Genomic DNA, 25,430 nt, shown 5'->3' with positions numbered 1-25,430 from the left:
TATGTTCTTATGAAGAAATTTACTCACCACGAGGAATATGGCCTGTGTGGCTCCTTGTCGCTGGCAGTTGAGTGGTACTTTCAGAGCTCTTCAACACATCTAGACATTCCACTTACAAACAGAAGAAGGTGAAAGCGATGACAGAAGTCGACATTATGTGGTGGGGTAGATGAGGTAAATTTAGTTGAAAGAGACTACCTCTTGGACAGCTGGAGCCCAGCACGTGCTATGTTGGGATCCTAGCAGTGGTTTTTCTCAGAAGAGATCAGTGTATGCCCAACCAGCCAGCCGTGTTGAGACCCACGTGTTGAGATCTCTCAGTATGATACGCCGAGAGAAAGAACGTTTCCCCTCAGATTCAGTGGATGATAATGAGGGGTTGGAACAGAGAGGAGTGAAGGCGAGAGAAGGAAAAAGAGAAGAAAAACCACTAACTACACAGCCATGACCACAATACCAAAAAGACTCCAGGTATGGCTGGTGCTCACCTATCACCTTGCTGGGCACAGTGAAATTCTGGGAACAGAACTTCACCAATAACTCAATAGATAGGCCAATACATAGACCGTCATAAGAATTTAATGATTCAATAGATAGATAGATAGATAGATAGATGTGAACACACACACACACACACACACAAAATCTCTGTGCTTGACACACACTAAAGTTCTCTTCGTGCTTATGAAAAATTCCAGTGAACAAAGCAGTGACATAATTTTGCTCCGATTGCCAACATGGGCTAAGTGCCGGTGAACTTCAGTGGGAGAACAGTTGGAGGTTTAAGTCATCTATTTATACCTACCTTGTTGACAAAAATTGTCCCATTCCCTGGCTGTTCAGGGACACAAGATGTTTTTATTTCATTCCCTGACTTCTGGGACCAAATCCCAGAGGCAAAGTTCTTGTGATGTTCCTTGGAGGAAGAACAGCAGAGTCTCAGAGAGCCCAAAACCAAAAAAGAATTAGGTCATTCGTTTCAGATGAAGTGGTTGGGTCATCGTAAACATCCTCCTCCTCCACTGTGGTCAGTTGCGTGACATCTGTAGGTAAGGTGAACTGAACAATGTAGGTATGCTTGTCTAGAAGGAGGAATGATTTATCCCGGGCAACACAACGGAGAGCCATTGACAGAGGCAGAACCAACACTCAGGGCTCATGATTCCAGGGACTGTGAGCCCCACTCTTGTCTCAGAGCCACGATGAGAATCCAGGAGCTCTGAGTCCCACTCCCACCTGCTCTAACCATTAGATCCCGTTCCTCTGCCAGACCTGGGAACACACCCCAGGAGTCCTCACCCCCAGGCCCCACTGCCCAGACCATAGGGCCCTTTTCCCTCCTGGAGGCCCAGACCAGTCGGTGGGATGGATCCCTTTGGCTCCAGTCAGTTTGCAGCAGGACCAGGATCAGGACAAGTTCCCAGGAGCATTAGAATGAACTCTGTGTGGGTGCAGAGGGGAACCAGAGGTGTGTGCACTGCAGGGAGGCGGGGTGAGGTGCCAGGGGGCTGTGCTATGGGCAGTGGGATGAGGTGCTCCATGTGGGGCACCTTTCCCTTCAGTCAGTGCTGGGGCAATGCCCCCGCGTGGCACTAGGACACTGAGCTACAGGGACGGGCCTGGAGGGCTCCGTGGGTGGTCTCAGGTGGATGGATCCCAGCACCCGGCTCAGCAGTGGGGTCACTGCAGTGCGGGAACAGGGGAGTCTCATTCAGGGACATTCTCCTTGGTGGGTCGGCGCTAACCCCACTGCTCCAGCCCAGCCCCCCGGGGTGGGTCAGACCAAAGGCCTATCTAGCCTAGTGTCCTGTTTTCTGACGATGGCCAATGCCAGATGTCCCAGTGACAGCAAACAGAACAGGAAGTCATCATAGTGATCCCTTTCCTCTCATCTATTTCCAGCCTCTAACAGCGGCTACCGACGCCATTCCTACCCATTCTGGGTTATAGACATCGAGGGACCTACCCTGAATGAATTTATCTAGCTCTTTTCTGAACCCTGTTAAAGTCCTGGTCTTCAAAACCACCTCTGGCCAGGAGTTCCACTGGCTGACAGTGGACTGTGTGAAAAACCTTCCTTTCGTTAGCTTGGAGCCTGCCGCCCATTAATTGCATTTGGTGACCCTGGTCCTTACGTTATGGGAACAAGTAAATCACTTCTTTTCACTTTCTCCACACCAGTCATGATTATATAGACCTGGCGTATAGCCCTCTCGCTCCTTTAGCCCTTAGTTACAATAGAACTATTGTGTGTGTGTGTGTCTCTCTCTCTGTCACACACACACACACACACACAGTATCACTTTTGCATAATGTGTTATTTCTTCCTCCTTTACCTATATCTTTAACAAGAAAATCCTACAGGAGATTATGCAGTCTACATCCCAGATGTGCCTTCCGTGAAACTGTCCTGCTCAGAGGCTACCAGTTGCTGTTCTTTTTCATGGTCAATTTGATGCTTGGCTAGACTGCTGTGTGTGTCTGTTTGGTGAATGTTGATGAACCAACCATCACAGGTTCAGCGAAGGGCAACAAAAATGATTAAGGGGCTGGAGCACGTGGCCTATGAGGAGAGGCTGAGGGATTTGGGCTTCTTTAGTTTACAGAACAGAAGACTGAGGGGTGATTTAATAGCAGCCTTCAACTTCCTGAAGGGGAGCTCTAAAGAGGAGGGTGAGAAACTGTTCTCAGTGGTGTCAGATGGCAGAAAAAGGAGCAATGGTCTGAAGTTACAGAGGGAGAGGTGTAGGTTGGGTATTAGGAAAAACTGTTTCACCAGGAGGGAGGTGAAGCACTGGAATGTGTTACCTAGAGAGGTGGTGGAATCTCCATCCCTAGAGGTTTTTAAGTCCCAGTTTGACAAAATCCTGGATCTGACCCACCTGCATCTGGCGAAGTGGGTATTTGCCCACGAAAGCTTATGCTGATACATTTCTGTTAATCTATAAGGTACCACAGGACCCCTCGTTGCTTTTGCAGATGCAGACTAACTCGGCTACCCCTCTGATACTTAAAATCCTGGTTGGGATGATTGAGTTGGGGTTGATCCTGCTTTGGGCAGGGGGCTGAACTAGATGGCCTCCTGAGGTCCCTTCCAGCCCCTGTGAGTCTATGAAACCTGAAAGAGAGTGAGACAGAAGACAGACTAGATGGCCCAAAGATCTCCTTTGTCCTTAAGTTCTATGATCTCTGGCAATATGAATACAATATAGCCAGTGATATGTGACTTAGAGTAATAGACTCATAGAATTCTAGGGCTGGAAGACACCTCAGGAGGTCACCGAGTCCAGCCCCCTGCCCACAGCAGGACCAACCCCAACTCAATCTGCCAGGACTTTATCAAGCAGGGACTTAAAAACCTCTAGGGATGGAGGTTCCACCATAGCCATCAATAACACATTCCAGTGCTTCACCACCATCCTGGGGAAATAGTTTTTCCTAGTATCTAACCTACACATCCCCCTCTGCAACTTGAGCCCATGGCTCCTTGTTCTGCCATCTGTCACCACTGAGAACAGCCTCTGTCCAGCTTTGTTAGAAGGATGTGTTTGGGATGCAGTAGGCAGAAATAGGGTAGAAGTGAACAAAAAATAGTTTGTAAGTGCCACATAGATCCAGAGGAGTAGCAGTAATTGTCTCAAGGTTTTGAAAGACACAAACTTCAGCTCCAACTCAAGCAGGGATTTGGGGTCATTTAGTCACAGAAGAGAAGAGGGAGGGGCGATTTCATTGCAGCCTTCAACTACCTGGTAAGCCAAGCTGGCTGTCTGCCATATTTGTTTTTCTTACTGCACTTCGGCGTGGTTTGTTCCTGTGCCTTCAATATGACTTCTTTAAAATACTGCCAGTTCTCCCATACTCCTTTCCCCTTCATATTAGTTTCCCAGGGGATCCTGCCCATCACTTCTCTCAGGGAGCTGAAGTCTGGTCTCCTGAAATCGTCTTTCCCAGAGTTATATAATCTGCAGCGATCTGCTCAAGGTTGTTCTTGGCCGAGTCATTAGTTCCTACATGGAGTAGTGGGAAGGGGCAACAATCCACAGGTTTGAGGATTTTTGGAAGCCTTTGTCTCAACAAGGATTCCAGCTCCTGGTAAGCAGCAAACTCCCTGAGATTCCAGGTCTGGATGGCAGATGGATGGCTCCGTTCTGCTTAGGAGGGAGCTCCCAACCACCACCACCACCTGGGTGGTACCTAGGTAACATCAGAGGGCACCTGCATACATGAGGAGCATGAGAGATGTTTGTAGCTATGTGTAAAAATGTACCCTGAGGGAACTGTCTTTATCTGGCCAAGGGTGGAGTGCTGGATCCCAAGTCACTCAATGAGCTGAGTCCATTATCTCAGGCACACATTCCTGGCCGATCTGTGGACATCTCACTGGGGGAAGCTGATAACGTGCTTTGTTTACAAGAAGCCTGACTGAGAGCCATTGACCCCTCTCCGGTTCATGTTCTGCGGGGGCTGTCTCAGAGTGTGGTGTCTGGGCCGTCTTTGCATGGCCAGTACGACACAGAGGCTACGTCTACACGTGCACACTACATCGAAATAGCTTATGTCGATGTAGCAACATCGAAATAGTCTATTTCGATGCATAACGTCTACACTTCGTCCAGGGCTGGCAACGTCGACGTTCCACTTCGACGTTGGGCAGCACCACATCGAAATAGGCGCTGCGAGGGAACATCTACATGCCAAAGTAGCACACATTGAAATAAGGGTGCCAGGAACAGCTGCAGACAGGGTCACATGGCAGACTCAACAGCAAGCCGCTCCCTTAAAGGGCCCCCTCCCAGACACAGTTGCACTAAACAACACAAGATCCACAGAGCCGACAACTGGTTGCAGACCCTGTGCATGCAGCATGGATCCCCAGCTGCGGCAGCAGCAGCCAGAAGCCCTGGGCTAAGGGCTGCTGCACACGGTGACCATAGAGCCCCGCAGGGGCTGGAGAGAGAGCGTCTCTCAACCCCTCAGCTGATGGCCGCCATGGCGGACCCCGCTATTTCGATGTTGCGGGACGCGGATCGTCTACACGTGCCCTACTTCGACATTCAACTTCGAAGTAGGGCGCTATTCCCATCCCCTCATGGGGTTAGCGACTTCGACATCTCGCCACCTAACGTCGATTTCAACTTCGAAATAGCGCCCAACGCGTGTAGCTGTGACGGGCGCTATGTCGAAGTTGGGGCCGCTACTTCGAAGTCGCGTGCACGTGGAGACATGGTAAGAGATGGGCAAGCACACCGCCGAATGGTTACGGTCATTGGAAAGCTCAAGACACCGGTCAGGACAAAACAGTGTTGACTTCTCACTCACAGTACGCACACACCGTGAGAGGGGCTCGCTCCCTCAAGGAAGAGACTCCACTCTCTCACCTGATCTATTGAACATATCTCTGGTTGAATTCCCCCGCTTCCTTCTCTGACATTTTGTCAAAATCATAGAATCATAGAAATTCAGGACTGGAAGGGACCTCAGGAGGTCATCTAGTCCACCCCCCACCCCGCCTTCAAGCAGGATCAATCCCAACTAAGTCATTCCAGCCAGGACCTTGTCAAGCCAGGACTTAAAATCCTGTAAGGATGGAAAATCCGCCACTTCTCTTGGTAACATTTTCCAGTGCTTCACCGCCCTCCTGGTGAAGTAGTTTTTCCTAATATCCAACCTATTCCTCTCCTTCCATAACTTCAGACCATTGCTCCTTGTTCTGCCATCCGTCACCACTGAGAACAGAATCTCTCCATCCTCTTTAGAACAACCCTTCAGGAAGTTGAAGGCTGTTATTAAATCACCCCTAAGTCTTCTCTTCTGTAAACTAAACAAGCCCAAATCCCTCAACCTCTCCAAAATCACTGCTGAGCACCCTACCCCAGCATGGTGTTCCAGGCGCAGGGCTGCAGGGAGTGGATAAGGTGGCACGGTAGGTGACCATGTGCCTTTGGGGTTGCTGCTGACTAGCCAGGACCCATTACAATGGATGGGGGCCCTGTTAATGAGGGAAGTTACATGTTTTGGATTCCCTTTCAATTCAAAATCTTTCAAAACCAGCCATGGTTATGATCACATCTGCAGGGCTATTTGAAAGAGGACGGGGCGTGAATGGACACCCCCCTACACACACACAGAGTTCTTCATTCCCTTGAGCTTGGGACAGTGCTTTGCTGATTTAGTTTTCTCTGCTATTCCTCGAACATTTCACGGGTTCTTGTCCCAAGACGAAGCCCAGTATTATCAGAATCATTGTTTGACTGAGAAGCCCCATGTGCATGGTTGCCTCACTCACGCTGAGCAGACAGCATTTTCCAGACAAAAGTTCTATTAACTCAGTTTGGAATTTCAAAAATACGTAAGAAGGCAAATAACAACAATAGAGAATGGGCTGAACATTCAAGTATTTCCACCACCCCGTGTAAAACAGCAGTGAATTTTCATTGTCCTCTTACTTCTCTTCTCCTCACCATCATCATCACCACCATGAATGGTCATCACACCGGGACCTCCCAAGGCACAGAGCCCAGGGGACAATTTTACAATGTGTTTCACAGCTGCTGTGGTGCCTAAGGCAGGTTCCTCACTCTTCTCCTTGGCTACATTTACACTAGAGTGTTTTAGTCTCCTTTTTCTTTTAGTCCCTTGAGTCGCCTTTTATTAAGCTGAAAAGTCCCAATCTTTAACCTTGCTTCATTCCAAACCCCTTTCAGTCATGGGATTCAGAGACCACCATCTATATTTCTGTTCAGTCTGATGCCTTGCTATCGTGCCCTGTGCACTTGTGTCATGAAAACAGACACAACGGAAGATAGAGGAGGTCAGATGAGGAAGCTGCTGGTCTCTTTTGTCCTTGAACCCTATGACTCCCTGTCAATATTAAAACATCATTGAGGGGTGATCAGAAGTGTATGAGGGCGAACAAGGTCAGATATGGTGGAAGTGAATCTCAAAGACAAATGAAATCTCTAGAATCCAAAGAACCCCTGAAGATCTTCTTTGTCTGTTTTTTGTTAACAAAGACACTAATTGTCATCCAAACGCAGTAAGGAACTGAAGTTTGGAGCCAGCCAAAGACAGCTGCATTATCCTTCATTCTCTACTTGCACTGTCTCTTGAGGGCCCAGGAGTGGAAGTTTCAGCTCCCACGGGTGAATTATTTACATCCTGAGGGAAAGTTAAAGAGAACAGGCTGTCACAGATTCTGACTTGTGGCAGACGAGGCTGGGGAATGCGTACCCAGCATGAAATGTTTCTTTTTTACAGCTTTGTTTTTCTTTGACTTTGCAAGCTTTAAGGGTCTAACCTCAGGTCACCGCTTTAACTAGTCTCCTTTGATTTTTTTCCTTGACTTTTAAACCTAGTCCAAGGTTCTGAGGATCATATTTTCAGGAAGCTTAAAAAATTTGAAAGTGGAGGGATTTTGGTTTAGAAGAAGACAAAGCCTTTGAAATGACAGAGTTTGGAAAAAGAAATATCGAGATTCATTGTGACTATCCTCATTTTGTCTAGCTTTACTCTCCATTCTCTGACTTCCCCACTTGCATAAAAAGACACTGTTTGCCATGTTTCTCAAGGCTCCCTTCACCTCTTTGTTCCTCAGAGTATATATGATAGGGTTCAAAATTGGAGACACAATTGTGTTCAAGAGAGAAATGAGTAGGTCTCTGTCTGTGGTGGAGCTAGATTTGGGCACAAGGTAGGTGAAAAGGGCTGTTCCATAGAACAGAATCACCACCATGAGGTGGGAGGAGCAGGTGGAGAAAGCTTTATGCCTTCCCTCTGACGATGGCAGTTTGAGGATGGTGGAGATAATTCGGATGTAGGACAGGAGTATCAACAGGAAAGGACTCATGATAAACAGAACTGTCACCATAAAGCCTACAGCCTTAATTTTTGTCGTGTCAGCACAAACCATCTTCTCCATTGGAGGGGCATCACAGAAGTAGTGGTGGATGTGGCTGGAGCCACAGAAGGGCAGACTGAATATCCACATGCTTGGAATTACTTGTACCAAGATGCCTATTAACCATGAAGCACCCGCGAGCAGAGCACACACCCGGCCACTCATGATGGTTGTGTAGTGCAGAGGATGACATATGGCCATGTACCGGTCGTAGGCCATGGCTGCGAGGAGGCAGCATTCTGTGAGGCCCATGGCGGTGAAGACGTACATCTGGGCTGCACAACAAGGAACAGAGATGGTCTTTTCCTCTGCCAAGAGGTGAACCAGCAGCTGAGGGATCACACTTGTGGTGAAGCAGATTTCCAAGAAAGAGAGGTTCACCAGGAAGAAATACATGGGGGTATGGAGGGAGGGATTCAGCTTTATCAGCAGGATAACCAACAGGTTCCCCATCAGGATGACCAGGTAGATGACCAGCAGCACCACAAACAGAAGGATTTGCAGCTTGTTAAGATAGGAAAACCCCTCCAGGGTAAAGACATTGGAAGTGGTCTGGTTCACACCAGGGTCGCTCTCAGAATAGGTGATCTGCAGAGATGACAGAGAGATACAGGAGTTGACTCTCCAGAATACCAAACACGGGAATGTGAATCATTCATTTCATGTCAGTTTTCACATGGGATGCGTCTCACTAAACCCCGCTTCAGTTCCATATATAAACACATAAAGGCACAGAGTCATCATCAGATGTAAACTGCTGTAATTGTTTGGATGTTAATCAGGCTACACTAACAAAGACCAAATGGAGAGATGTTCACTGGGATACCAGTGTGACTACAGCTAATTTACAACAGATGAGGAACTGATATATTAGCTCTACCAGCTACAGCAATTTATCAGAGCAACGAAAACATTTCAGGGTTTAGTACCAGGGTTCTAAGCATTTTACCTGTACGTGAAACTTTAAAAAGGACTTTTCTTTCTTTCTTTCTTCCCTTCATGGCCACATTCACCCAATGCAAGTTCTCAAAAGAGGATATATTTGCATCTTACTTGTATCTTAATCTAATGCAGGTATTCCCAGTGGACAGAAAACTGTGGGCAACTCCCATGAATAAATTGAAGCTGCTGAGCCCAATATGGCTGAAGCCCTTTGAAGAATGAGAATTTTGAAGAATTTTGAAAACAGTGGGAGATTTTGGCCCTTTGTGCACTATAACATATTCCTCTTCTTTAAGGCCATGTCTACACAAGAGTGATTTGTCAACAGAATTTCCTGTCATAAGATATCTTGTGACAAAACTTTGGGTGACAGATTGTGGCCAGACCACCAAGTGGATTGAAAGAGTGATCTGCTCTGTCCACAGAGAGCAGCTGGACCGCCCAGCTACCCTCTCAACAAAACAGCCTACCACAGTCGCAGCAGACGAGGCTGCCTGGTGACCTGGAAGCCGCGTCTTTCGACAGATGGCCCCTATGAACATCCAGACTGGCTTCCTGTCAACAGATCTCTGTCGACAGAAGCGTTCGGCCACACTGGGCAGTGGCAGACTGCTGTCGACAAAGGTGCAGTGTTCTGTTAATTTACTGTCGACAGAACACCCTGGGAATGTGAATGTTCCAAAGGTTTTGTCGACAAAACTCTTTACTGTAGACATAGCCTCAATGTCCTTGCAACATGCACTAGTTTCTACCACAAACCAAAACAAGCCATCCTGTGGCACCTTAAAGGCTAACACAATTATTTATTAGGGGATGAACTTTTGTGGGACAGACCCACTTCTTCAGGTCTGGAGAATACTGATGACAAAAAGAGACCAACAGCCGGTTCTCTAGCTGGTGTGGGTCTTTGTCCTATGACCTGGCTGTAAAGGATGTTGCCAGAAGGAACATCCACCAATGTTCTCTCCTGATGGCCTACTTCAAGGTTATTTGTTGACAAGGAACTTCACAGGAACCTGCAGGACAGAGAAGTTGCTGAGTTGAGATCAAATCAAACAATTATAAATATTGTCTTTGCACACCTTTAGCACCTTCCATGTGGGACTCTCAAAAGACAGGTGGTAGTGAGCTACTAAGGGGAAACTGGGAGTGGTCGGTGAAAGAGTTGGGTTTACACAGAGGTGGGTTAGTACAGCAAGATAGCAAGCCAGCATTCTTAAAACTGTAAATTGAGTTCTCCTGATACCTCGCAATCTGTCATAATACCAAGGTGAGTCCCGGGCTTTTATACACACACAGAAAATTTTATCAAACAGACTTTGGTTGGGCAGTATGCAAAGTGCACTGAATAGGAGAGTGATTGATTGATTGATTTAGTTAAAAAAGAATGGGAATGAAATGCTCTAAATAAAGCGGGGAGGGGAATTCTTCCTCCCTTCAGAGCTTTTTGAAGACTCTACACTGACTTTTCATAGAATCATAGAACAGAAGAACTGGAAGGGACCTTGAGAAGTCATTCAGTCCAGCCCCCTGCCCTCACGACAGGACCACTTATCATCTCTATCATCCCTCGTAGATACTTATCAAACCTGCTCTTAAATATCTCTAATCATGGAGGTTCTACAATCTTCCTAGGCAATTTATTCCTGTGTTGAACAACCCAGACGGGTGGGAAATTTTTCCTAATGTCCAACCTAAACCTCTTTTGCTGCAGTTTAAGTCCATTGCCTCATGTGCTGCCCTCAGAGGCCCAGGAGAATAATACTTGTGAGCACTTTCCTCAGTGCGACCATTGTCGTACATGAAGAGCTGTCCAGGAAATAGAATTTCCACCTCCTGGCAAATTCCTGTGTTCTAATGTTAATTTTCACCAGGAATCAATAGAAAAAGTTGAAATATCAGAAGACCTAATTTCAGTTAAGAACCATTAATATGAAATTAAATGGAAAATTGAAAACTGTCAATATTGTCTCACAGAAAACACCAGCGTAGATGACATGAAGAATGCCTAAGGGATTTTGATTTTTTTTATTTATTTATTTAGTTTTCACTAATATTTGGAGAGGCAAGAAGAAACTCAGTAATTTATCCACCATTAGGAATAAGGTCTCAATAGACTCTTTTGCTCACAATTGAGAGATATGTTCAGTGCTCTTCAATGCACCTAGATGCTGCATTTAAATACAGGAGACCATGAATGCAGTTAAAAAAGATATATTATGTGTGGTGAGGGTTCAGGAAAATTCAGCTGAAAGAGGCCAGCACTCAACACTGAGCCAAAAGTGTGGACACACTTATTAGAAGAGATCATGCTGAGCCAAGGGAATTCATTGAATACAAGGCCCACCTCAAAAAACATTTCCACTCAGATTCAATAGATGATGAAGTGGGTTCAGGAACAGAAGGGTATAAATATGAGAGAACTATTGAGTAGAGTCACAGCATGAAGATGAGGATGTTGGGGGACGACCTGTCACGCTGATGGGCACTGTGGACTTATGGGATAAGAGCTTCACCCAGAGCAAATTAGCATCAGACTGCTAAAGTAAAACTCTCGATCTGACCCCGCGTCATTAAAATAGTTGAATTTAGTAGGAGGGAGGGACAGAACAATAGATCAATTTATATACCAATAAACAGATTGCCAGGTGGGTTTAACTTGATTAGATAGATAGATAGAGTGTAAGGGGATAGCTAGATAGATAGATAGATACGGTGTATGGGGATAGATAGATAGATAGATAGATAGATTGTATGGGGATAGATAGATAGATAGATAGATAGAGTGTATGGGGATAGATAGATACATAGATATGGTGTATATGGATAGAAAATAGAGTGTGTGGGGATAGATAGATAGATAGAGTGTATGGGGATAGATAGATAGATAGATAGATAGAGTGTATGGGGATAGATAGATAGATAGATAGATAGAGTGTATGGTGATAGATAGATAGACAGATAGATAGATACGGTGTATGGAGATAGATGGATATGGTGTATGGAGATAGATAGATAGATAGATATGGTGTATGGGGATAGTAGATAGATAGATAGATACGGTGTATGGGGATAGATAGATAGACAGATAGATAGATACAGTGTATGGAGATAGATAGATAGATAGATACGGTGTGTGGGGATAGATAGATAGATAGATACGGTGTATGGGGATAGATAGATAGATAGATACGGTGTTTGGGGATAGATCGATAGATAGATAGATACGGTGTATGGGGATAGATGGATGGATAGATAGATAGATAGATACAGTGTATGGAGATAGATAGGTAGATACGGTGTATGGGGATAGATAGATAGATAAAGTGTATGGGGATAGATAGATATATAGATATGAACACACAACCCGCTTTCTCAGACACACACTACAGTTCTCTACACATGTATGGAGAATTCATATAAAAAATCAGTGACATGCTCATGCTCCTGTTGCAGAGGGGGGCATCAAGCCGATGGACTTTGCTGGGAGAATGGCTGGCGGCTTAAATCCTCCATTTACAGCCTACCTTGTTGACAAAGACTTGTTCCATCTCTCAGCTGCAGGCACTGTTCCTGTGGAAGGAAACGGGTTTTTATTTCATTCACTGGCTTCTGGGATCAAGTCCCTGATGCAAATTTCTTGTCATAGTCCACTTGAGGCAGTGTGGCAAATACCTTCCAAGGTTGCTTGGTCAGTCGTTTCTCAGGAAGTTGTACCATCGTCATCCACCTCAACATCATGTGTGTTTTCTGTATGACATTTGTCATGGGATTTACTAAGAGAGGTAAATTGGGAAAATTTTTGGCTAGGAGGAATGATTTGCCCAGGGTCACACAAAACAAGGAGTCTGTGGCAGTAGCCGGAACAAGGCCCAGATATATGTCTTGACCACCAGTTCCCTGATGCTCAGACTGTGGACCAGTCACACCATGAGAACCCAGGAGCTTTTACTCTCTGTCCCATCTGCTCTAAACATTATACCCTATGATCCCTCCAGAACCGGGAACAAAACCTAGGAGTCCTCACTGCCAAACCCACTGCCCTAACCATAGGGCCCAATTCCCTGCTGGAAGACCAGACCCAAAGCCATCGGTGGGACAGTTCCCTTTGGCTTCAGTCACTTTGCAGAAGGACCAGGATCAGGAGGAGCTCCCAGCAGCATTAGAACAAACTCTTTGTGGAAGGAGGGAGAATGAGGGACACAGACGTGCAGTAAGATGAGGCCTGAAACATAAGCCCATGGATCACAGGCCTGGTGTGAGGCCTGAGGCCTCGGCCACAATGGGCAAAACATTGCTAATATGAAGCAAAGTGAAGCTGTGAGAGACAGGCCAGCCCTGCTCACAGAATCAGGCATGAACAGGGTTGATGGTGAAAAGCAGTAACTGGGCCTAGGCACCGGCTGAAAGTCCATTCCCGAAATAATGTGTGAGGAAACGTCTTGACACAAGCACACTCCTCACAGAGAAAAGACCGACCAGCCCATGGTCAGGGCATAGAGAAAACAGACAGTATGATACAGAGTCATCGAACTCCTGAGTATGAGGTAACGGGTGATATATAAGTAAGGTCACAGGCTGGCACCCGAATACATGAGCAGTCATGTGAGAGAGGTTTGTAGCTATGCATAGAAATGTTCCCCACGGGAGTTGTCTTTGTCCGGCCTAGAGGGCAGCGGCAAATCCCATGTCACTGACTAAGTTAGAGTCCCTTGTTTCAGGCACACATTCTTGGCCTCACTGTGGACATCTTTTCTGAGGATAGGAGGAAAGATCCTTTCATGGATCGGGAATTGGTTAAAAGGCAGAAAACAAAGGGTTGGAATAAATGGTAAATTTTCACAATGGAGGAGGGTAACTAGTGGTGTTCCCCAGGGGTCAGTCCTGGGACCGATCCTGTTCAACTTGTTCATCAATGATCTAGAAAATGGGGTAAGCAGTGAGGTGGCAAAGTTTGCAGATGACACCAAGTTGTTCAGGACAGTCAAAACCAAAAGGGATTGTGAAGAACTACAAAAAGATCTCAGCAAACTGAGTGACTGGGCAGCAAAATGGCAAATGAAATTTAATGTGGGTAAGTGTAAGGTAATGCATGTTGGAAAAAATAACCCAAATTACACGTACTACATGATAGGGTCAAATTTAGCTACGACAGGTCAGGAAAGGGATCTTGGAGTTATAGTGGATAGTTCTCTGAAGACATCCACACAGTGTGCAGCGGCAGTTAGTAAGGCAAATAGGATGTTAGGAATTATTAAAAAAGGGATCGATAATAAGACAAAAGATATTATACTTCCCCTATATAAAACTATGGTACGCCCACATCTTGAGTACTGCGTGCAGATGTGGTCTCCTCACCTCAAAAAAGATATATTGGCATTAGAAAAGGTTCAGAAAAGGGTGACTAAGATGATTAGGGGCTTGGAAGGGGTCCCATATGGGGAGAGGCTAGACAGACTGGGACTTTTCAGTCTGGAAAAGGGGCGATATGATAGAGGTATATAAAATCATGAATGGTGCGGAGAAAGTGAACATAGAAAAATTATTTACCTTTTCCCATAATACAAGAACTAGGGGACACCAAATGAAATTGATGGGTAGTAGGTTCAAAACTAATAAAAGGAAATTTTTCTTCACACAGCACACAGTCAACCTGTGGAACTCCTTGCCGGAAGAGGCTGTGAAGGCCAGGAATCTATTAGGGTTTAAAAAAGAGCTCTATACATTTTTGCAGGTTAGGTCCATAAATGGCTATTAGCCAGGGGTAAAGTATGGTGCCCTAACCTTCAGTACAAGGGCAGGAGATGGATGGCAGGAGATAAATCACTTGATCATTGTCTTCTGTTCTCCTTCTCTGGGGCACCTGGCATTAACCACTGTCGGCAGACGGGATAGTGGTCTGACCCAGTATGGCCATTCTTATGTTCTTATGAGGAGGCTGATCTTCTGCTTTGTATCCAAGAAACCTGCCTGCGTGCTATTGACCCTCTCTGGTTTGTGGCCCGTGGGGGCTCCCTCAGAGTGTGGTGTACTGGTTGTCTGTGCACGGATGGTACGACACCAAGGGGAAAGCACGCTGCTGAACAGTTATCATCGGAAAGGGCAAGATACCAGTCAGGACAACACAGAAGTGACTTCTCACTCACAGTACGCCCAAGCCGTAAGAGGTGCTCGTTCCCTCCAGGAAGGGACAATGCTCTGTTACACGATCCATTGAGCATATTGCTGGTTGAATTTCCCTGCCTCTTTTTCTGACATTTGGTCAAAATCACTCCTTAGCAGCATGTCCCAGCATGGCGTTCTGGGCCCAGTGCTGCAAGGAGTGGACAAGGTGGCACAGTAGAAGGTAATCTGCCCTCAACATAAGAACATAAGAATGGTCATTACTGGGTCAGACCAAAGGTCCATCTAGCCCCATTTCCCATCTGCTGACAGTGGCCAGTGCCAGGTGCCCCAGAGGGGGTGGACTGAAGACAATGATCAAGCGAGTTGGCTCCTGCCATCCATCTCTAGCCTCTGACAGTCAGAGGCCAGGGACACCATTCCCACCCTTGGCTAATAGCCTTTTATGGACCTAACCTCTATGAATTTATCTAGCTCTTCTTGGAATTCTGTTATAGTCCTAGCTTCCACAGCCTCCTCTGGCAAGGAGTTCCACAGGTTGACTGTGTGCTGTGAGAAAAAGAACATTCTTTGATTATTTTTAAACCTGCTACCCATTAATTTCATTGGGTGTCCTCTAGTTTTTATGGCATGGGAACAAATATATAACTTCTCTTTACTCACCCTCTCCACGCCGCTCAGGATTTTACATACCTCTATCAATCCCCCTTCAGTCTCCTCTTTTCTAAACTGAAAAGTTCCTGTCTCTTTAGCCTCTTCTCAGATGGGATCCGTTCCAAACCCCTAATCATTTAATTCTGAATCTTTTCTAATGCCAAAATATTTTTTTTGAGGTGAGGAGTCCACATCTGTATACAGTACTCAAGGTGTGATCATACAATATTTTTATTAAAGGGCAGTAGGTCTTATTTTACATCCCTTTTTAACAATTCCTAACATTCTATTTACTTTTTTGACTGCCACTGCACACTGCGTGGATGTTTTCAAAGAACTACCCACAAAAACTCCAAGATCTCTTTCCTGATTAGTTCTAGCTAGATTACCTCCCATCATAATGTAAGTGTACTTGGGGTTATCCTTCCGATGTGCATTACTTTACACTTATCTACATTAAATTTCATTTGCCATTTTGTTGGCCAATCACTCAGTTTGGTGAGATCTTTTAGAAGTTCTTCACAGTCTGCTTTTGACTTAACTATTTTGAACAGTTTAGTATCAGCTGCAAACTCTACCATCTCACTACTTACCCCTTTCTCTAGATCATTTATGAATAAGTTGAATATGATTGGTCCTTGGACTGACCCTTGGGGAACACCACTTGTTACCCTTCTCCATTCAGAAAATTTACCATTTATTCCTACTCTTTGTTCCTGTCTTTTAACCAGTTCTCGATCCAGGCAAGGACCTTCCCCCTTCTCCCATGTCAACCTAATTTGCACAAGGGCCTTTGCTGAGGGACTTTTTCAAGGGCTTTCTGGATATCTAAGTTCACTATACCTACTGTATTCCCCTTCTCTGCAGGTTTGTTGACCCATACAAAGAATTCTAATAGATTAGCAAGAAAAGCTGTCCCTTTACAGAAACCATGTTGACTTTTGACCAACAAATTAAGTTCTATGTGTCTGACAATTTTATTCTTTACTATTATTTCAACTAATTTGCCCAGTACTGATGTCAGACTTACCAGTCTGTAAATGCCAGGGTCACTTCTAGAGACCTTTCTAAATATTGGCATTATGTTAGCTGTCTTCTAGTCTTTGGGTACAGAAGCTGAATGAAAGATAGGTTACAAATCACAGTTCATAATTCTGCGATTTCACATTTGAGTGTTTTCAGAACCCTTGGATGAATGCCATCGAGTCCCAGTAATTTGTTACTGTCAAGTTTTTCAATTTGTTCCAAAACCTCTTCTCACGGCGCTTTAATCCAGGACAGTTCCTCAGATTCATTACCCTCAAAGGATGGTGCAGGTTTGGGAATCATCCTAATGTCTTCAGCTGTGAAGACTAAAGCAAAGAAATCATTGAGCATCTCCACAATGGCTTTATCGTCCTTGATGGCTCCTTTTGAATCTTGATTGTTGAGGGGCCCTCCTGGATTTTTAGCAGGCTTCCTGCTTCTAATGACTTAAAAATATTTTGCTATTACTTTGTTTTGAGTTTTTGTCTAGCTGTTCCTCAAAATCTTTTTCGGCTTTTTTTATTACATTTTTACATTCAATTTGGCAGTGTTTATGCTCCTTCCTATTTACCTCACTAGGATTGGACTTCCACTTTTTAAAGGATGCCTTTTTATCTCTCACTGCTTCTTTTACATGGTTGTTAAGCCATGGAGGCTCTTTTTTAGGTCTCTTACTATGCTTTTTAATTTGGGGTAGACATTTAAGTTGGGCCTCTATGATGGTATTCTTGAAAAGTTTCCATGCAGCTTGCAGGGATTTTACTCTAGTCACTATTCCTTTTAAATTCAGCTTAAAAAATCTCCTTATTTTTGTGTCATTCTCCTTTTTGAAATTAAATGCCAGAGTGTTGTACTGCTGAGGCGTTCTTCTCACCACAGCCATGTTAAATGTTATTATATTATGATCACCGTTCCCAAGAGGTCCTGTAATAGTTACATCCTGGACCGGATCCTGTGCTCCACTCAGGATAAATTGAGAACTGTCTCTCCCCTGGTGGGTTCCTGTACGAGCTGTTCCAAACTGCAGTCATTTAAGGCATCAAGAAATTTTATCCCTGCATCTTGCCCTGAGGTGACATGCACCTAGTCAATATGGGGATAATTGAAATCCCCTATTATTAGTGAGTTTTTTTATTTTTGGTAGCCTCTCAAATCTCCCTTAACATTTCAATGTCATTGATACTGTCCTGGTCAGGTGGTTGATAATATATCCCTGCAGCTATATTCTGTGGTGCCTAAGGTAGGTTCCTCACTCTTCTCCTTGGCTACATCTACACTACAGCATTTTAGCCTCCTTTTTTCCTTTTACTCCCGAGTCTCCATTTTTTTGAGCTGAAGAGTCCCACTCTTTCTAATCTCGCCTCATTCCAAACCACTATCAGTCACGGGATTCACAGGCCACCATCTATATTTCTCTTTTCCGTTCAGTTTGATTCCCGGCTAAAGTGGTCTGTGCCCTTGTATCATGAAAACGAAGACAACAGGAGATAGAGGAGGTCAGAAGAGGAAGCTGCTGGTCTCTTCTGTCCTTGAACTCTATTACTCCCTGTCAATTTTAAATACATCATTGACAGGTGATCAGAAGTGTTTGGGGGTGAACAAGCTCAGATATGGTGGAAGTGAATCTCAAAGATAAATGAAATCTCTAGAATCCAAAGAGCCCCTGAATATCTTTTTTGCTTATTTTTGTTAACAAAGACACTAATTGTCATCCAAAATCAGTAAGGAACTGAAGTTTGGAGCCAGCCAAAGGCAGTTGAGTTATCCTTGGTTCTCTGCTGGCACTGTCTCTTGAATGTCCAGGAGGGGAAGGTTCTGCTCCCATGGATGAATTATTTACATCCTGAGGGGAAGTTAAAGATACCAGGACGCCACAGATTTGTGAAAGATGAGGCTGGGGGACATGTAGCTGGCATGAAATGTCTCTTTTGAAAGCTTTATTTTTCTTTGACTTTGGAAATTTTGAGGATCTAACCCCAGGTCGCTGCTTTCAATAATTTTAAAATTTGTCAAAGATTCTGACTATCATATTTTCAAGCAATTAAAAAAAATGGAAAGTGGAGAGTTTTTGGTAATCCTGCTGGTTTAGAAAATGAGAAAGCCTTTGAAATGACAGAAATTGAAAAAAAAGCATTGAGAGTCATTGTGAGAAATTCAGGAAAAAATTATGAATACCCCTTAAGCCCTGCATTTTGGTTATCTTTAATCTTCATTACCTGAGATCCCCAGCTGTGCAAAAAGATAATTTTTTTCTACAGTTTTTCTCAAGGCTCCCTTCACCTCTTTGTTCCTCAGAGTATATATGATGGGGTTCAACACTGGCGAAACAATTGTGTTCAAGAGAGAAATCATTTGATCACTGTCCAGGGTGGAGCTGGATTTGGGTATAAGGTAGGTGAAAAGGGCTGTTCCATAAAACAGAGTCACCACAATGAGATGGGAGGAGCAGGTGGAGAAGGCTTTACGCCTTCCCTCCACTGATGGCATCTTGAGGATGGTGGAGATAATATGGATGTAGGACAGGAGTATCAACAGGAAAGGACTCATGACAAAAAGAACAGTCACCGTGAAGCCTACAGACTTAATCTTCGATGTGTCAGCACATGCTTTCTTCAACACTGGTGGAATATCACAGAAGAAATGGTGCACATGGTTGGAGCCACAGAAGGGCAGACTGAAGATCCAGATGCTTGGAACAACTTCCACCAAGATGCTGATGAACCATGAAGCCCCTGCAAACAGAGCACACACCCGGCTGCTCATGGTGGTTGTGTAGTTCAGGGGTTGACATATGGCCACATAGCGGTCATAGGCCATGGCTGCTAGCAGGCAGCATTCTGTGAGACCCATAATGTTGAAGATGTACATCTGGACTGCACAGTTGGCAAAGGAGATGGCCTTTTCCTCCACCAGGAGATGAACCAGTAGCTGAGGGATCACGCTGGTGGTGAAGCAGATTTCCAGGACAGACAGATTCACCAGGAAGAAATACATGGGTGTGTGGAGAGATGGGTTCAGCTTTATCAGCAGGATAACAAGCAGGTTCCCCATTAGGGTGAGCAGGTAGATGACCAGAAGCACCACAAACAAAAGGATTTGCAGCTTGTTAAGGTAGGAAAAGCCCACCAGGATAAAGACATCGGGGGTGGTCTCGTTCCCACTAGGATTACTCTCAGAATAGGTCATCTGCAGGGGTGACAGAGGGATATTGGAGCTGAATCTCCAAACTACCAAACATGGGAATGCGAATCACACAAGTCACACTGGTTTCCTTTTTGCTGGGATGCCTCTGACTAAATCCTGCCACAGTTCCATATATAAACAGATAGCGGTGCCCAGACATCATCAGGTGTAAATTGCTGTAGGCATTTGGATGTCAGTATAGATGAATATGGAGAGAGGATGAGCTGGACAGATGGGGAACTCATAAACTAACTTTACCAGCTATGGCAGTTTGTCACAGCAATAAAGGCATTTTAGAGTCTAGTCTCAGGGTTCTAATAATTTATCTGCACATTATATTTCTCTTTCTTTCTTTCTTTCTTTCTTTCTCACATCACCAACTGGAAGTTCTCAAAACAGGGAAAATCAGCAACAGCCTTTATTTCAAAATAACTAACCTAATATCTTGATGATGCATCCGCTATTTTGAAATAAATACGAAATAGCTCTTCACTTACTTTGAAATTGGTAGACCTCATTTCATGAGGAATAGCACCTATTCGAAATAGCTATTTTGAAGTAGGTTAAAATAGGTTGAAATAGGTACTGTTAAGACGTGGAATAGTGTCTATTTCCAAATAAACCATAAGGTGTCCAATGGCTCTATTTTAAAATAAACTATGGTCACGTCTCCATGAGACGCCTCTGTCGACAGATGTCAGAAGAGATTTCCTGGCAGGACCTCCATCGACAGATTGAGTCTACACTCAAAAGCAAATTGAAAGAGCAATCTGCTGTGTCAACAGAGAGCAGCCAGAGTTCCCAGCCCTCTCTTACTAGAACCACTGATTGAAAGATCTGCAAACAGAACTGCCTGGTGAACCGGAAGTCCTGTCTGTTGACAAAAGGGCCCCGGAGTATCTACACAACAGTTTTGTCAACAGAGCATGGTTGAGCGAGGCGTTATACCTGAACAGGGAGAAATATGACCCTGTCAGTGGATGTGCTGGGTTTTGTCACCAAACAGTTGACAAAGCATGTTTTGTGAGCAGACACCCTGTGGGTTTTTCCAACAAAAGCCCAGTTTTGCCAGGAAAAGCCACTCGTGTAGATGTGCCTTATCTGTGGAGCAAAGGTATTTCGAAATAGTTGAGTGCTATTTCAAAATGCAATTTGGGGTGCATCTACACTAGCCGGCTACTTCGAAGTAGCCGGCACAACGTCGAAATAGCACGCGTTGTGTCTACACGCGCTGTGTGCTATTTCGACATTGAAATTGACATTAGGCAGCAAGATGTCGAAATCACTATTCCTATCTGACGATGGGAATAGCGCCCTACTTCGACGTTCAACATCCAAGTAGGGCATGTGTAGAGGATCCGTGTCCCACTACTTCGAAATAGTGGGGTCCTCCATAGCGGCCATCAGCTGAGGGTTTGAGAGACGCTCTGTCCAGCCCCTGCGGGGCTCTATGGTCACCGTGTGCAGCAGCCCTTAGCCCAGGGCTTCTGGCTGCTGCTGCTTGTGCTGCTGCTGCTGTAGCTGGGGGTCCCTGCTGCATGCACGGGGTCTGCAACTGGTTGTTCGGTCTGTGGATCTTGCGCTGTGCAGGCTGAGTGTGTCTGGGAGGGGCCCTCTAATGGAGTGGCTTGGGGCTTTGCTGGCCCCTTATTTCAACAGGGAGCACTTGTGTGTGTGGACGCTCCACATTTCCTTCCGGGGCGGCTCCTTTTGACGTTCTCCATCACTACTTCGACGTTGAACATCGATGGCACCAGCCCTGGAGGACATGCAGATGATACATGTCGAAGTAGCCTATTTCAATGTTTTTACATCTAAACAGGCTACTTCAACATAGTGTGCTAGTGTAGATGTAGCCTTGGTGTTGTAGCAGCATTATTTTGAAATAAGCTCTTTCAGAATAGCTCTTCTGGAACAGCTTATTTCGAAATAAGGCTGCCATGTAGACAACACCTCGCAGAACTTCGGGCAAGTCCCATGAGTAAACCAAGGATCCAACAGGTTTGAAGCCCCCTGAGAAATGAGAAGTTGGATGAATATGGAAAACAATGAGAGATTTTGGCCCTTTGTGTCCTGTACAATGTTACTCTTTATTAAATGTTAGAGAATAATTTTCACCATTCCTACTTTGCAATATCCCAAAAGCACTGCTCTCTATTAGGAAATAAAGAGACTGAGAGCCTGTTCCCTAGCGGGTGTAAAGTTCGACAGCTCTAAGGGTATGAAAAGAGCTGTAGTAATTTACACCCTCTGGGGTCTTTGTCCTGGCTAGAAAAGATTTTGCATGAAGGAAGATCCCCCAATTTTCCCCTTCAAAGCTATAGCTACACTAGAGAGTTGGTTGAAAGAACCCCTGTTTTGTAGACAAACCTTGCCACTATGCTTTGTTGGCGTAGCTTTGACAGAACCCAGCACTTTTGTTGACAGGCTTCTGCCTCCCCCCCTTGAGGCAGAATTCCTTTCTTCACAGAATCTGTTGACAAAAAAGGCATGTGGATGCTCCTGGGTGCCTTCTGTCAACAGATGGGGCTTCCAGGTCACCAGGCAGCCCTATGTGCTGTGCTTGCGGTTGGCCGTTTTGTCAAGAGAGAGGTGGGGAGTCTGACCACTGTCTGTCCACAGACAGAATCACTCTTTTGATCTGCTTTTGTGTGTGGACACGATCTGTTGACAGAAGTTTGGTCACAAGATATCTTTGGACAGAAACTTCTGTTGACAAACTGATGTAATGTAGGTGTAACCCAAGGTTATTTCTTGTGAAGGAACTTCACGATAACCTGCATGATACTGAAGTGATGGAGCGGAAATAAAATTAAACGATTACAAATATTGCATTTACACACCTTTCGCGCCTTCAGTAGGGAACTCTCAAAGGACTGGGTCTACCAATAGTGACCAATTAAGAAGGAAGTTTGAAATAATTGGGTTTACACAGAATCTGGTTTGCATAGCAAGACAGCAAGTCAGTACGCTGAGAATTATGAACTGAATTCTCCTGATACCTGAAAATCTGTCATAATCTTGAGGTCAGTCTCCTGGATTTTATGCACACACAGAAAAGTTTATCAAACTTCCAAAGCAAACTTTGGTGGTGAACTGTGCAAACTGTACTGAATAGATTTTTTCAAAAAAGGAACGAAATGCTCTAACAATACAGAGACCTGGAGATGAGGTGGGAATTCATCCTCTCAAGAGCTATTTGAAGACTCTGCAAAAACATTTCATAAGGTCATAGAACACTAGAACTGAAAGGGACCTCAAGAGGTCATCAACTCCAGTCTCCTGCCCTGAGGGCAGGACCAAGCACCATCTCTGGGTATCAAAACAAAATGCAGTCAAGTAGCACTTTAAAGACTAGCAAAATAGTTGATTAGGTGAGCTTTCGTGGGACAGACCCACTTCTTCAGACCAGAGCCAGACCAGAACAGACTCAATATTTAAGACACAGAGAACCAAAAACAGTAAGCAAGGAGGACAAATCAGAAAAAGATAATCAAGGTGAGCAAATCAGAGAGTGGAGGGGTGGGGATGAAGATCAAGAATTAGATTGAGTCAAGTATGCAGACGAGCCCCTATAGTGACTCAGAAAGTTCACATCATGATTTAAACCATGTGTTAATGTGCCGAATTTGAATATAAATGTCAGTTCGTCCACTTCTCTTTCTTCAAAGGAGCGATAATTTCTCTTCAGTAACACATATACCTTGAGGTCATTGAGAGCATGCCCCATTCCATTAAAATGTTGACTAACTGGTTGGTGGATCTGGAGTGTTTTGATGTCTGTTTTGTGCCCGTTGACCCTTTGTCTAAGGGAGTTTGAAGTCTGTCCAATATACAAAGCGTCTGGGCATTGTTGGCACATGATGGCATATATGATGTTAGTAGAGGAGCGTGAGAAAGTGCCCGTGATTCTGTGAGTAACCTGGTGAGGTCCAGTGATGGTGTTTCCAGAGAAGATATGTGGACAAAGCTGGCAGCGGACTTTGTTGCAGGGAAAGGTTCCAGGACTGGTGTTCCTGGGGTATAGACTGTGGCTGTTAGCCTAACACCAGTCCTGGAACCTTTCCCTGCAACAAAGTCCGCTGCCAGCTTTGTCCACATATCTTCTCTGGAAATACCATCACTGGACCTCACCAGGTTACTCACAGAATCACGGGCACTTTCTCACGCTCCTCTACTAACATCATATATGCCATCATGTGCCAACAATGCCCAGACGCTTTGTATATTGGACAGACTTCAAACTCCCTTAGACAAAGGGTCAACGGGCACAAAACAGACATCAAAACACTCCAGATCCACCAACCAGTTAGTCAACATTTTAATGGAATGGGGCATGCTCTCAATGACCTCAAGGTATATGTGTTACTGAAGAGAAATTATCGCTCCTTTGTAGAAAGAGAAGTGGACGAACTGACATTTATATTCAAATTCGGCACATTAACACGTGGTTTAAATCGTGATGTGAACTTTCTGAGTCACTATAGGGGCTCGTCTGCATACTTGACTCAATCTAATTCTTGATCTTCACCCCCACCCCTCCACTCTCTGATTTGCTCACCTTGATTATCTTTTTCTGATTTGTCCTCCTTGCTTACTGTTTTTGGTTCTCTGTGTCTTAAATATTGAGTCTGTTCTGGTCGGGCTCTGGTCTGAAGAAGTGGGTCTGTCCCACGAAAGCTCACCTAATCAACTATTTTGCTAGTCTTTAAAGTGTTACTTGACTGCTTTTTGTTTTGATAGTGTATAGACTAGCACGGCTTACTCTCTGTTACCATCTCTGGGTATATCTATCTTACCTGCTCTTAAATATCTTCAGTTATGGAGATTATACAACTTATTCTAGTGTTCAACCACCTGGACAGTTTGGAAGTTTTTTCTAATATCCAACCTGAACCTCCCTTGCTGAAATTTAAACCCATTGCTTCCTTGCCCTATTTTTGGAGGCTAAAGGTAATATTAATTTGTGAGGTCTAGGAAGAGACGTGAATAAAGATGAGAGAAGAGACAAACAAGAAACAACACCACCAACACATCAAAAACAGAATTACTGAACAGAGTCACAGCATGGAGATGAGGCTGTCTGACGCTCACCTGTCCCTCTGGTGGGCACCATGGAATTGTGGCCCCAGAAATTCCCCCAGTGCGACTTGCATCACATCGATGAAGTTGAGCTCCTGACCTGACTCATGCTAGTTAAAACAGTTGAATTCAGAGAGAGTCAGAGAACAATGGAAAAATTTAGTAATAACTATAAACAGATTGCCAGGTGGGTTGATTGCTTAGATTTGATCAATAGATAGATAGAAAGATAGGTAGATTGATAGATAGATACAGTGTATGGGGATAGATAGATAGATTGATATGGTGTATGGGGATGGATAGATAGATAGATAGATACAGTGCATGGGCATGATAGAGAGCTAGCTAGCTAGCTAGATGTGGTGTATGGGGATAGATAGATACATAGATAGATATGGTGCATGGGGATAGATAGATATATAGATAGAAAGATAGAGAGATAAATATGGTGTATGGGGATGGATAGATAGATACAGTGCATGGGGATAGCTAGCTAGCTAGATATGTGTATGGGGATAGATAG

The 25,430-nt window shown here is 44.7% G+C and overlaps 2 protein-coding genes across 2 annotated transcripts; both read right to left on the bottom strand.

Annotated features, from left to right (window-relative positions):
* Positions 1-1,558: 1,558 nt before the first annotated feature.
* LOC142004900 (olfactory receptor 10A4-like) lies at positions 1,559-12,559 on the bottom strand. The gene is made up of 3 exons (XM_074982579.1): positions 12,515-12,559; positions 7,510-8,485; positions 1,559-1,683 (listed from the first exon to the last, which is right to left on the bottom strand). Exons 1-3 carry the CDS (start codon positions 12,557-12,559, stop codon positions 1,559-1,561), a joined length of 1,146 nt encoding a protein of 381 aa, XP_074838680.1.
* Positions 12,560-18,844: 6,285 nt separating this feature from the next.
* On the bottom strand, positions 18,845-19,828 carry LOC142004899 (olfactory receptor 10A4-like). The gene has a single exon (XM_074982578.1). The coding sequence runs from the start codon at positions 19,826-19,828 to the stop codon at positions 18,845-18,847; it is 984 nt and encodes a 327-aa protein (XP_074838679.1).
* Between the last annotated feature and the right edge of the window lie 5,602 nt (positions 19,829-25,430).

Source organism: Carettochelys insculpta, chromosome 32 (genome assembly GCF_033958435.1).
Source record: "Carettochelys insculpta isolate YL-2023 chromosome 32, ASM3395843v1, whole genome shotgun sequence".
Taxonomy (NCBI): domain Eukaryota; kingdom Metazoa; phylum Chordata; order Testudines; family Carettochelyidae; genus Carettochelys; species Carettochelys insculpta.
This window is presented reverse-complemented; position numbering and strand designations above follow the sequence as displayed.

Excerpts from the sequence above, each read along its gene's own strand:
- LOC142004900 (XM_074982579.1), bottom strand. The coding sequence starts at position 12,559 with ATGGTACAACTTCCTGAGAAACGACTGACCAAGCAACCTTGGAAG. Across the intron at positions 8,486-12,514 it reads TGACCAAGCAACCTTGGAAG|ATCACCTATTCTGAGAGCGA; the intron begins GTATTTGCCACA and ends TCATCTCTGCAG. Across the intron at positions 1,684-7,509 it reads GGGAAGTCAGAGAATGGAGA|TGACCCCACTGCTGAGCCGG; the intron begins GTAAAGCTAGAC and ends CCCGCACTGCAG.
- LOC142004899 (XM_074982578.1), bottom strand. The coding sequence starts at position 19,828 with ATGACCTATTCTGAGAGTAATCCTAGTGGGAACGAGACCACCCCCGAT.